Source organism: Salmo salar, chromosome 12, assembly GCF_965601325.2.
Source record: "Salmo salar chromosome 12, fSalSal1, whole genome shotgun sequence".
Lineage (NCBI taxonomy): Eukaryota > Metazoa > Chordata > Actinopteri > Salmoniformes > Salmonidae > Salmo > Salmo salar.
Genome location: NC_138302.1, coordinates 62,163,703 through 62,176,872, shown reverse-complemented (window position 1 = coordinate 62,176,872; position 13,170 = coordinate 62,163,703). Strand labels below are relative to the sequence as shown.

General features: G+C 44.5%; 1 protein-coding gene across 1 annotated transcript; it reads right to left on the bottom strand.

Annotated features, from left to right (window-relative positions):
- Window positions 1-266: 266 nt before the first annotated feature.
- LOC106565395 (transcription factor SOX-4) lies at window positions 267-7,003 on the bottom strand. Its single transcript, XM_014132459.3, has 2 exons — window positions 6,646-7,003; window positions 267-6,187 (listed from the first exon to the last, which is right to left on the bottom strand). Exon 2 carries the CDS (start codon window positions 6,137-6,139, stop codon window positions 4,946-4,948), a length of 1,194 nt encoding a protein of 397 aa, XP_013987934.2. The 5' UTR covers window positions 6,140-6,187; window positions 6,646-7,003; the 3' UTR covers window positions 267-4,945.
- Between the last annotated feature and the right edge of the window lie 6,167 nt (window positions 7,004-13,170).

Here is a 13,170-nt window from a genome sequence, read left to right as displayed (position 1 = left end):
TGGGTTTTCAGTCAGTGTGACACGGGTTCCAGTGTGCGCCTCACATATATCTTGTGTACACGTACTGTGGATGACATCATGAGTGCGTGTGTTCAAGTTTCTTAAGTTGACCACAAGAACATCTGCATCCTGACAAACACAGAGGGAAGCAACCGTCACGTAACGTTGTTACAGTGGAAGCCAACTGTTAAAACCCCATAAGGAAGGCAGTTTAGAATATTCCACACTCCACCGTTTGATACAGAGACAGAGACACAGACGACATCCAATGTTGACTGCAACAGTTTATTCAGTGATGGAGTGTCACTACACTGATAACTCTATCCAAAATGAAAATGGCATCTCTCAGATCTACGTACATATTTACAACAAAGTGCTTTGATTTCTATCCACATACTCGCTGTCAGAACAGCTGAATGTACCACACTACAAAAAGCATACAGATACATGATAAAGCAATGCTAATTATTGGTCAAACGCGATACTAAGATGAACGAGATGGTTAGCTGTTGAACCATTTTGCACACAGATTAAATGAGCTTTATCGAATTGCAATACAGCAAATGACTGATTGATAGAAATACATCATGTTTGTTATGCACCAATCCATAAAGAATAGTGCAGGAATGACAGTCTACACAGCAGAGGGGGTTTCCAATATGACAATATTAGCAATAAGTTTTGTTAGCATAGTGATGCATATTTCTAAATGACCTTTTCCACCATTTTCCCCTGGTTTTCAATACAAGTGTTGCATGGGAGGCTATACAGAGTGCAGTTACTCCCATTTTAGAGACATTTACTATTTGTACATGCATACCTATTATCAATGCAATGTCAAGAATTTTGGTTCTACTTATCGACCAATTACATTTATCAACACAGATCTTAAAATGTATGTCAATGTATATCTATATACTGATGAATAGGGGTGAGCCTTATTGATTTGATTAGACAGTTTGTTCAGACTAGTACACTCTGGAGTGTACTGCTGGATGCAATGCATTTGTAACACATGAAAATATATTTAAACACCCCCATTATCCCCTGTTTTACAATAACGTTGAGGAATCAAAGTTCAACACAAGCATATTTTCAGCTTAAACAAAATTCAGTTTGTTTCATGTCGCAGAAATAGGTTTTGTTACAATTTGCCATAACTAAGACCAAAAACGTGCTGGTGAATAGACTACAAATCATATTTGACATTGTAAACAAATCAAAATAACCCTTGCTGCGAGGATGAAAACGGAGGAAACATTCTGTATTCAGCTCAGACTATAATACTGTAAAACCTTGTAAACAATATGTACTTGTATGTGAGGCATCATGGTCATATTTTGGCTACTTCTGTGTGCAGCAGGGCGGGTCTCCCAGTGCTGCTGTTGTGTTGTCAGGTCGGTGTGGTTTAAAGGAATGGTAAGTTAAGTCCTACTAGGACCCTGAGGTTGAGAGTGGCCCCTGTGGACCCCTATAGCCCTGGACTGGTCCTGCTGGGGGCCCCTGGTCACCATGGTGGCAGCCACATGCAAGACGCTGTAGCTGGAGACAGACAGTCAGACAGACAGTCAGACAGTCAAGCTCAGTATGGCGGGGGCTGCTATGCCCCACTTGTGATGTGAGGGGGAAAGGGTGGGGTGGGGGTGGGGGGGGGTGGGGGGGGGTGGTGGTAGGAGAGGGAGGCCGACGGCTCGATGAAATTTGCATTGTCCTTGTATTTCTGTCTCAGGGAATGCTATTCATCAAAGGCCGGCCCAGAGTAGGAGGTGCACACCAGATGGATGTTTTTACCCAGCTTAATTTCTCCACAGCTTTTTGCATTTATCACTCTTGACACTAATTTGCCGGAGCCCATCTGTGAGTTGTCTAGGCCGGTTTCTAGCTCTCTTTCTAAAATATGAAATAAATAAATAAAATGAGCCTAGAAATATTCTAATAAAAAACACAAGTATTAAATAAATAATCGGAAATGCTGGTTAGGTTTCTGTCAAGGGTGTCCCTTTCCAACCTTTTGCTTTTTTAAAAACATTTTTATGTAATTAAATAAATATTTTATTTACACTTAAATGCATCTGAATGATTGATACATACTGTACTTTCAAACATTACATCTTTGAAAAGGTATAACTCAGCAGTATCAATTTTTTTTGCTGGTACATATTTTTTTCAGATGCATGATCTAATATACAGCACAATAGAATGACTAAAACTCATAGGAGCAGTTCCACAGTGAGCTGTTACCTTAGTCCTGAGTCCAGTTTTAGACTGCTGGTGTTGAATTCAGTATTGGTTCCATTACACTGTACGGTACTGTAGGTTTGTTGAGTGATAATATTATAACCAGACAGAACATGGAATATTTTGTACTGTATCATGTACATAATCAAGAGTTGAAATACCCATTCAACTGGTGAGCCAAGACATTTTTGATTAATCTGTATTTGTAATTTCCCCTGTTTCATCCCTGAATACTGATTTGTTCAGGAATGGTTTGCCTTACTTTGTCTATGTAAACCAATAGTGGTGTGTATTAACAGTACAGAATACTGGCGATCACTTTTTTAATACTAGGACACATGCAGTATGTCTAAAACCTCGATTGCAGTTCACTTTTAGATGGAGGTTGGATGTTGTTCTTTCCCTTTCAAATGGTATCCTTCCAATATTTTTAAAGGACCTCCTACTTATATGTTACAGAAAAAATGAATCAGTGTTGTTGTATGGATTCTTAAAGGCCTCTGGTCGTAGTGGAACCAACTGTTTTTTTTCTTTTTCTTTTTTTTAACCTTCATCTATCTTCTCCTACCATTGATATCTATGAAGGAAGCCACCTTCCAGTTCAGAAACAAGTTACCTGATTTTATTTTTTGTTCGTTTTTTGCTAATGAAGACATTGTACTGTAAAGGTTATGGTGCAGTTCTCTCATCACAAGGAACTGAAAACACTGTCGCTCATAAACAAGCAATGGTTCCTTCAGGCGTTTCCTGGGGGGGAGGGACTGAGGAGGAACACAACATAAAAACCAATCCTGTTCTCGTCATGATCCCTATACCACACAGTCATTAAGACACAACCCTAAACAGTGCATCTTGGTCTGAAAACAAACTCCCAGTGTATCCCCCATGGTCCCATCACATATCCCCCGTCTCCTGCCTCTCCACGGCCTGCTCCAGAGACACACTGCAACGCGTGGGGCAGGATGCTGACTGGCTCTGACAAGGTCGGTCTGACGAGGGATTAGCATCAGTTTATATAAAATAAGAACTGCAGGAAGGGTTTTGGTGCTGCTTTCTGGCTGGCTCTTCGGCAGCTGCTGGTGGAGAGTAAGTAAATAACACTGGTCCTTTTCACCACAGTGCCAAAGCCAGGCGATGTAATTAATGAGGATAGAGGGATGAAAAGAAGAAAGGTCACATGTTGGGATGGAGAGAGAAGGGGGGTCCGTCTCACTCTCTCATTCTGTCACCTCGTTCCCCCGACGGTTGTTTGAAAGAGAGATAGAAGAGGAGAGGAGAGGTGGCGTGCATCTCATCCCCAGATCAGGGCAGATGAATGAGGCAGGGGCAGAAGGACCTCTAGACAAAACGATCCCTGAGAGAGTCAATGGAGGGACAGCTGGCGGACAGATTCTCCTCCATTCACCGCTGAATCGGCCCTGATCAGGCAGCTGCAGCCAGACTGCAGACATGACATGCATTTTACTGAGCTGGTGGGTGTGTGGATGGCCGTGTCCTCATCTCCCCCTGAATACACTACCCCCCTCTCCACTACCCCGGCTGGCAGACGCTTGCTCAATAGAGCTCAAACACACACACACACACACACACCACACACACACACACACACACACACACACACACACACACACACACACACACACACACACACACACACACACACACACACACACACACACACACACACACACACACACACACACTCACTCACACATACACACTCACTCCGACCCCGGCACAAAGGCTGCTGCCTGCACGGACAGATGTACAGCTCCCTGAAAGAAAAGCTTCTCCTCACCCCAATCACCGACCCCCTGGCCCCTCTTTCACTTCCCCTCTCTCCCTTCCTGTTCCCCCTCCAGTACTCAGCCCCACACTCTAACCACCATACCACCGCTACAGTCAGCCTCAACTGTCTGGAATGAATCAGGCACACACACAAGGCTTGTGTTTACGTAATACTCCATGTCTTGGAGTCTGCAGTATTAGTGAGGCGATGAAAGTGCTGTTATCTAATTACAGATTATGAAATAAATTATGGCCGGCTCCTTGGCACTTGTCTGCAGCAGATTTCTCTCTTGGCGAGAGCCTCTACTTTAACTGATGCTACTGTAAAAGCCTGATGACAAGTGCTGCAGATTCCTATTAGCTGAAACATAAGGACTATGCCTCACATGATCTCCCTTTTTACCCTTTGATATTTAGAGATCATTTGTTGATAACATGAATAAATCAGGAATGAGGCTACTTTGTGAATTTGAAAATGTGAATCTGCAGTTGTTGCCTTGATTCTGGTTGATTATGTCAGAACATTGCTGTAATGGTGCTTCGTATACAACAAATGCATGTGAAAGACATGGCAATGCTCCATGCTCCTGTTAATACTGAAAACAATAAATACTGAATAGGTTTACTGTTGAAAGCATTCGTATCCCTCTAGTAGGAACATATCTGTTCAGAGTCTGCTCTGCTGTTTGTACCTGGTCTCCTGTTCGGTGCCTGAATATTTTAACTTTGATAAAAGGCTTGGAGTGAGAAACCTTTCACTGTTTGTACACCAGACCATCAGGATGTGGCATACGAGGAAAAGAAAAGCAATAGCACTTACGGACTTGATTGAGAGAACACAAAAAGGAAGTGTCCAAGCTCGGGGTGGGGAAAAATAAATAATATAAGCAAAAAAACCACAGGCTTTTATGAATGAAGCTCAGTAGATCTTGAACACCAGATCAGAGATACTGGGCACCAGCAAGTCCCCGGATATCATCTCATTCACTTCTGGGGTGCAGTAGTCAGGGAAATCGAAGTGGGATCCTGAGTTGGTGTGAAACGCAGCGTCAAAGTCTTTGTCCAGAGTGGCGCAATCCATAGGCATGCTGTCGAAGTTGGCGTTGGAGATGATATGCAAGATCTCCTCGTCCAGCTCCTCGTCGGAGGAGGCCGACGACACGAATGAGGAGGAGCTGGTGGAGGTGGGGGTGGAGGAGCGGCCGGTGGAGGAGAGGGGCGTACGGGACTCCGATGAAGAGGACACCCTGGGGGATGACTCTGGGAGGCTCTGGGGTACAGGAGACCCAGAGGAGAGGCCCACAGGGAGGGTGGAGGTGGGCTGGTGGGAGGTGGTGGTGGGCAATTTCACTCTGAGCTGGGCTGTGAGATGAGGCTGCTGCTCCCCAGGGGTCAAGGCAGCCTGCTGGTGGTGGAAGACGCCCAAGGCTGGCCTCTGCCCTCCTGGCTGGCTTGCTCCCTGACTGGCCATCTCTACATCCACTGTGTCGTCATCGCTGATGCCCTCGTCGTAACCTTTGAACTTATTGCCGTGGAAGCTGGCTCTGTGTTTGGAGGAAGGCGTTCGGACCTTGAGCCCTTTGCTGGTGGCTGTGGAGGTTGCGGAAGCAGATGCACGACCACCCGTGTGGGACTTGCCTGTCTTCAGGGGGACCTTTTCCCCGACCCGCACAGGCATGGAGCTCTTGCTCTTCTTCCGGGGCCGGTACTTGTAGTCGGGGTAATCGGCCATGTGCTTTAGCCGAAGTCTCTCCGCTTCTTTGATGAAGGGGATCTTCTCGTAGTCGGGGAGGAGTTTCCAGCGCTTGCCTAGGCGTTTGGAGATCTCTGCGTTATGCATATCTGGCCACTGCTCCATGATCTTCCGTCTCTCGATTTGCGACCAGACCATGAATGCATTCATGGGCCGCTTGATGTGACCCGTGGGAGTCTTGCACCAGTTGGGGTCTTTGTTGGAGGGCGACGGTCCAAAAACCTCCTCCCCTTCATCTGCTCCCAGTCCTACGAAAACCTCTTGGCTCAAATCACTGTCCATAACTGCTAAGTATTTGTGTCCCCTTTGCTGTACCATGATGGAGGATGATGCTCTACTCAGAGTGATGGCTGGAGTCATCCATAATCACACAGACACTCTAAGTTGTTACTGCAACGTTTCCTCTTCCTGTACCACCAAAGGAAAAAGACAAGCCATAAGTATCACCATCAAGGGTATCGCTCAGCTGACAGCATGACTGTAAATGTCACATAAATCTACACTTGTGTTTTTCCTTTCATTTTCAATAGTTACATACAGTATGGTCAGTACAATACGTAACGCGAAGGCTGCGTTTAGACAGGCAGCCCAGTTCGGATCTTTTTTCACTAATTGGTCTTTTGACCAATCACATCAGATATTTTTCAGAGCTGATCTGATTGGTCAAAAGTGGGCTGTCTAACGCAGCCTTAGATTAAAAAAAAGATGCCCATAACCCATCTGCTTTTAGAGGTGCAAACTAAGACATCCTATACAAATCCCAGAGCACAAAAAACATCTCTAACATTACTCACAAGTTAATGAATAACACCACTACCATCACTGGCTGGAAATGTGACCACTAGGACAAACACTAAAACACTCACCAGAAATTCTGTAGGACTCTGCTTCAGTACCCTTGCCTCAGGACCTAGATGCTGAGTGTCTGAAAAGAAGCCGGCTCCCTCTCCATATGTAGAGAATGGGCTGGCTCTGATGATGCAGTGTTGAGCTGAACCAGGTGGGCTTGCTGTGGAGCAGAGAGGAAATTAGTGCTAGAGTTGAACGTCTGGCTGTTTCTACAGTACCAAGCTGTCCCAGGCTGGCTGCATGCAGACTCTCTTTGAGTCTCTGTCTCTGTCTCTCTGTTTGTCTCTCTCTCTCTCTCTACTCTCGTTCCTTGTCTACTCTTCTCTCTAACCTATTCCCTCTTTGTAGGGACTGGCCCCCCTGTCTGCTACTCTATAAACCTCCCAGTAGACAGCTCAACCTCCTCTGGCACAAACTCCTCCCCCTCCACCCACCACTCCGTGCAGCGGCTCAGTGTGTGTGTGTCTGTGTGTGTGTGTGTGTGTGTGTGTGTGTGTGTGTGTGTGTGTGTGTGTGTGTGTGTGTGTGTGTGTGTGTGTGTGTGTGTGTGTGTGTGTGTGTGTGTGTGTGTGTAAGAGCAGAACGTCTCCATACAGTGAAGCACAGGCACAGTGAAAGAACAGGGAAACTGAGCGAGGGAGTTGAAATGTTAAACGAGGGGGCGTTAAATGTTTAAAATGTTAAGTGCAGTTTTAAAGAAGCTTGGCGTGTATCCTGCAAGACGGTGTCTGTCTGCATGTTTAAATCACAGTTACGTAACTGAGAAGTGCTCTGTGTTATGAATCTGTTGACCAGTAAACTGTGTGGGTTAAAGAAGTGTGCATGTTGAATCGTGTCTACACTCTATCAGCGTTAAAAGGTAAAAGTTCACTGTTTAAAGTCAAGCTCTGTATATTTGCAGTATGTTTCCCTGTCAAAATGTATAGTGACTGCAACATGTCTGCAAAATACAATAAATAAATAAATTGTATCATAAATAGATAAGTTGATAAATTGATATGCGATTCAGAAATAGATAAAGGAAGTAATGAATTGATTTATAAAGACAGACCAGACCTTTTCCACAGATACTGATGTAGGTGATATTTTCCTTCTCAGCATTTCTGAGAACCCATACATTTGATGGGCTTTCAGATAAAGCATTTCAATTCATGGGTAGCCTATAGGGGATACGAGAGAAGCTGTGATGCAGAATCTATGGATTTGAATGTCAAGTTTGAAGTGGAACGAAAAAATGAGCACGATGTCCTGGTCTGACATTAGCTATGTCATTATTGCTAGCCTGGAAAAGGGTCCATTAAAATGAGCTATCATTATGTGAGTGGGCAGAACCATTAAAGTTCTGTGAGGAGTGTGTCTGGTCATTCTGACAGACAGAGCTAGTGCATCAATACACCAATTGAGAAATCCCCAAACAGTATTTAGTAGACATCCATTCCAAATATGATATATATACAGTCTTGGTGCAATACTTACTGTTGGTATAATCAATGCTGGTTAGTAGTCTGACAAGTGAACTGCAACCTTGCACTTTCTTGGATGTTCCAATATTTTTTAGCTTTAATCCAAACCCCTCTCGTGTCATATATATATATATATATATATATTTCTTTTTTTGCTGTGTTAAGTATACTTATTATAAAGCGGCAAAATGGAACAAATGCACAGTGGTATGTTCTAAATCGCTCTCTCTCTCTGTCTCTATTATTGCTTGTTCATCGTCTGCTTCCACAAGCACATTGCATTAGACTCCGGGCCAGCGCAGTGTCTGGATGTCAGACATATTCACTTTGACAAATACTACTGACGTTAGCCCTGGCACGGCCGCACACAAAATGACAACAACCCAATCAGTGGGCGACCTACTTCAGGCCCTGCCGAAATCCCAGAGCAGACACGTCTGGCGATTATTGCTGTAGTGGAGGCTGGAGGATTGGACCCCCTCTCTCTCTACCCCCCCTCACATGGGGCAGGCCTGGTGGAGCTGTCTGCCAGATAAGGGCTGGGAAAGAAGGGGTCCTGGGGGGCTTGGGGTGCATCAGGGGTGTGTGTTGGCCCCCCCTCACCATTCTACCCACAGATAGATCATTTTTCAGGGATTAGAGGTCTGCTAGAGAACTGCACAGCGAGAGATCCTCTGCTCTCATTTCAGACTAAAGAGGGTCTAACCCCCGAGGGTTAAAAAGTAGAGTAATCTTTGGTCTTTTGCTGCTTTATATAATATGTTTTTTAATGAAAAAAAAAATGTCTTATCATATCACATATGGCTATTGGTCACATGCAGTGAGCATTTTGATACCCACCAACCATCATGAAACCACATTTGTAAATACAAGTCAATATCCACTGGAAATGAATCATAAATGTATGATTATTTGTTGAAATGTGTATTTTCAAAAATATATGACCCTCTAACCTGTGTCCTCATTTCTTCGGACTCCTGAACCATTTAATGTCATTCATGTGTCCTTTTCCTTTTTTTGCCAAAGTGGATGTACCTTTTAGATGCTGTTCACTCTCAGCTGTGCATTCATTTGTTGTTGGCATTGCTCTCTCAGTGGTGCAAATGTATGCTACATTTTCTTCATGAGTGGTTTAATGAACACACAGACACTGTGCATTTATGCATCAGCGTGCTTTGGCCATGCCACAAGACACATGTAACCTTTCTCTTATGAATACATTAATTTGCACCTTTTTCACATTTCCTTTGCAAATGTTTTATTCTTAGCCACTCTTTAAATTAAAGCTTTGGTGAATAGTCAGTTTGGTTAGCTTGGCTTGCCCACTGCTTTCCATTCTCAAAAACACCCGCTGTGCTATTGGCATGTTGCCTGCATTGCCCTTGTAAACCTGGCAGCGTGAATCATATTGTAACAACACCGCTGTCAAAGGAATGTCAGGTCGTGAGCTGCTTATGTGAAGAGCCCTGATTCTTGGCCAAATCTGTTTGGGGTGAGATGGTGTTTTTCCCTTGCGAAAAGGTCAAAGAGCACTCTCTGGCTGGACGAGGAGGGGGACGAGAAGGGGGGCGGATTACCTCCAACATGTGCACAGGCAGACAGCTGAGAGGTTCAAGATTTCGGCCCTTCCCCTCCCCTCTCCCCTCATCCTCTGACCTTTGTCCCCACTGTCCAACGGAGCAGAGCGAAGCAGGAGAAACGAATGTGAACCGCCCCATCTCCCAGTCTCTGACCCCTGACCTCTTTAAGACAGCTCCCCTCCCCCTCTCTCTGCTCATCCTCCTGTTCATTTATCAGAATAGAAACACAACCCCTACGCTGCATCTGAGATGCTAGAGGTGAAGGAGAGAGGGGACAGCCTATATTAACACATCCTGGTCCAGTCACAAACACTTTTACTGGGCATGCAGTGCCTTGTCTCACTGCTCTCGCTCATCACGCCCAGCCACCATTACCAGCACTCAGCAGCCCATCTAATAAAGGAGGCCGCAATAACATTTTATTGGCAAGAGATGACAATGCAGTTTATATTCATTTAGCTATATCCATTCTGTTACTGTATTATCAAATGTCTTGCGGTGGCCTCCACAATGGTTTCTGTAGCCTACGAAAGGGCAATTACATCATCTACCAACTCCATGTGAGAGGCTGGGAGGACTGCTAACGGGGAAGGCTGAGGAACTCACCACAAGGATGGCCTCTCTACTATTTCAATGTTGTTGTTTACCTTCATTATGTATAGAATGATGTCATAGCTCTATATGTTATGTACTGTAGGCTATAGTGCTGCAAGCGTCACTTCACACAGGAACCTGCAACGCGAGGTCATTTCAACATTTACTCTCTCTCCCCCTACCTTGCGCTTGAACTGGTCCGAGCCGCTGAGTGCTCTCAGGCTCTCCTTGAATGAGGGAGGAGGATTGGGCGGGTCAAGTCATTCCTCGGGGGTCAGTGTCTAAGTGGAGGCGATAAAATGAAATAAATAAAAGAAAACTCTGGCCATGTGGCATGGCAGTGACAGCTGAGGTTTAAAAGGGGGGCCTCGCTCAAGAGCACTTGAGACAACAGGCTCCTCCCATCCGAAGGCCAAAGTGTTTCCCATCCACCAAACTCCTTTCTTATTCATGAGACAAACACATCGTTAAAGACAAACATTTCACCAACGCTCCCATTAGAGCCACTAAAACCATCCATATCAATGCAGGTCTCTCTTACTCTCGCTACCATAGGCAACTCCATCTCCTGAGATACTGTACGTTCATCGACTTATTAGCCATTCATACGGTTTCATTGCTATTATCCCTTTGAGTTCTCTAACCTCCAGCCCCTGACGGGTGCGAAAGCACACACACACTCGCACGCACGCACACACGCAGACAGACAGAGACACACACACTTATGACTCACCTTGGTCAGTTATTTGGCTCAAATGATGAGCTAAGAAATGGGGGTTGACACTGAGGTGACATCAATATAAATATGTATAGTTTAGGCACCTAAAGTGCATTCAGAAAGTATTGAAATCCCTTGAATTTTTCTGCATTTTGTTATGTTACAGCGTTTTTCTAAAATTGATTTAAATTGTTTATTTCCCTCATCAATCTACACACAATATCCCATAATGACAAAGCAAATGTATATTTAAAAAAAAAACTGAAACATCACATGTACATAAGTATTCAGACCCTTTACTCAGTACTTTGCTGAAGCACCTTTGGCAGCGATTATAGCCTTCTTGGGTATGATGCTGCAGGCTTGGTACACCTGTATTTTGGGAGTTTCTCCTATTCTTCTCTGCAGATCCTCTCAAGCTCTGTCAGGTTGGATGGGGAGCATCGCTGCAAAGCTATTTTCAGGTCTCTCCAGAGATGTTCGATCGGGTTCCAGTCTAGGCTCTGGCTTGGCCACTCAAAGACTTGTAACCGAAGCCACTCCTGTGTTGTCTTGGCTGTGTGTGCTTAGGGTCATTGTCCTGTTGGAAGGGGAATCTTCGCCCCAGTCTGAGTTCCTGAGCACTCTGGAGAAGGTTTTCATCAAGGATCTCTCTGTACTTTGCTCCGTTCATCTTTCCCCACAGCATGATGCTGCCACCACCATGCTTCACCGTGGGGATGGAGCCAGGTTTCCTCCAGATGTGACGCTTGGCATTCAGGCCAAAGAGGTCAGTCTTGGTTTCATCAGAACAGAGAATGTTATTTCTCACGGTCTGAGAGTCCTTCAGGTGCCTTTCGGCAAACTCCAAGTAGGCTGTCATGTGTCTTTTACTGAGGAGTGGCTTCCGTCTGGCCACTCTACCATAAAGGCCTGATTGGTGGAGTGCTGCAGAAATGGTTGTCCTTCTGGAAGGTTCTCCCATCTCCACAGAGGAACTCTGGAACTCTGTCAGAGTGAGCTTTGGGTTCTTTGTCCCCTCCCTGATCAAGGCCTTTCTCCCCCGATTGCTCAGTTTGGCTGGGTGGCCAGCTCTAGGAAGAGACTTGGTGGTTCCAAACTTCTTCAATTTAAGAATGATGGAGGCCACTGTGTTCTTGGGGACCTTCAATGCAGCAGAAATATTTTTGTACCCTTCACTAGATCTGTGCCTCGCCTCAATCCTGTCTCGGAGCTTATGGACAATTTCTTCGACCTCATGGCTTGATTTTTGGTTTTTGCTCTGACATTCACTGTCAACTATGAGACCTTATACAGACAGGTTTATGCCTTTCCAAATCATGTCCAATCAATTGAATTTACCACAGGCGTACTCCAATCAAGTTGTAGAAACATCTCAAGGATGATCAATGGAAACAGGATGCACCTGAGCTCAATTTCGAGTCTAATAACAAAGGATCTGAATAGTTATGCCAATAAGGTATTTCTGTTTTTTATTTGTAATAAATGTGCATTTATTAAACATTTTTAAAAACCTGTTTTTGCTTTGTCATTACGGGGTATTGTTTGTAGATTTATGAAAATAAAGAAATATTTAATCCATTTAAGAATAAGGCTGTGACGTAACAAAATGTGGAAAAAGGGAAGGGCTCTGAATACTTTCCGAATGCACTGTATCCCTTAATAACAAATCACAGTCCTGGCTTTGTCATTGTCACTGGAGGGCAGACTGTATTGCAATGGGATTTGGGAGTGAGGGGTACGACAGTATGCTCTCACCGTGCCAAGCTTGGACTCTAGAAGGCTCACAACTCTACCAGCATTAGATTAACAAATATTTGCATTTATAACATGTTTTTTTGTATTATCTCCCACTATCTAAGTATTTAAGTAAAGGCATCTGTTTGTCATTAAAGTCAATAGAGGCTTTTGTGGGGGATATCAAACCCCTCATAGAGACACATTAGATCTCAGCATTACGCTTTATTTAAAGGCTGCCTGCTGATTTTGGGGGATCTATGTCCCCTTTGCTGAGGCGGAATAAACAGATAGTTAACATTTAGGAACTCTAATCTAAGCAAAAGTTAGGGATTTGTGGTGGATTATTACGCTAAATACACTCTAGTACTTTCGGTTTGTTTTTGCATGCAATGACCAAGGAACATATGGTTTGGGTGAGGCTCAGACGGCCAATAGAAGTTCATCAAA

Excerpts from the sequence above, each read along its gene's own strand:
- LOC106565395 (XM_014132459.3), bottom strand. The coding sequence starts at position 6,139 with ATGACTCCAGCCATCACTCTGAGTAGAGCATCATCCTCCATCATGGTA.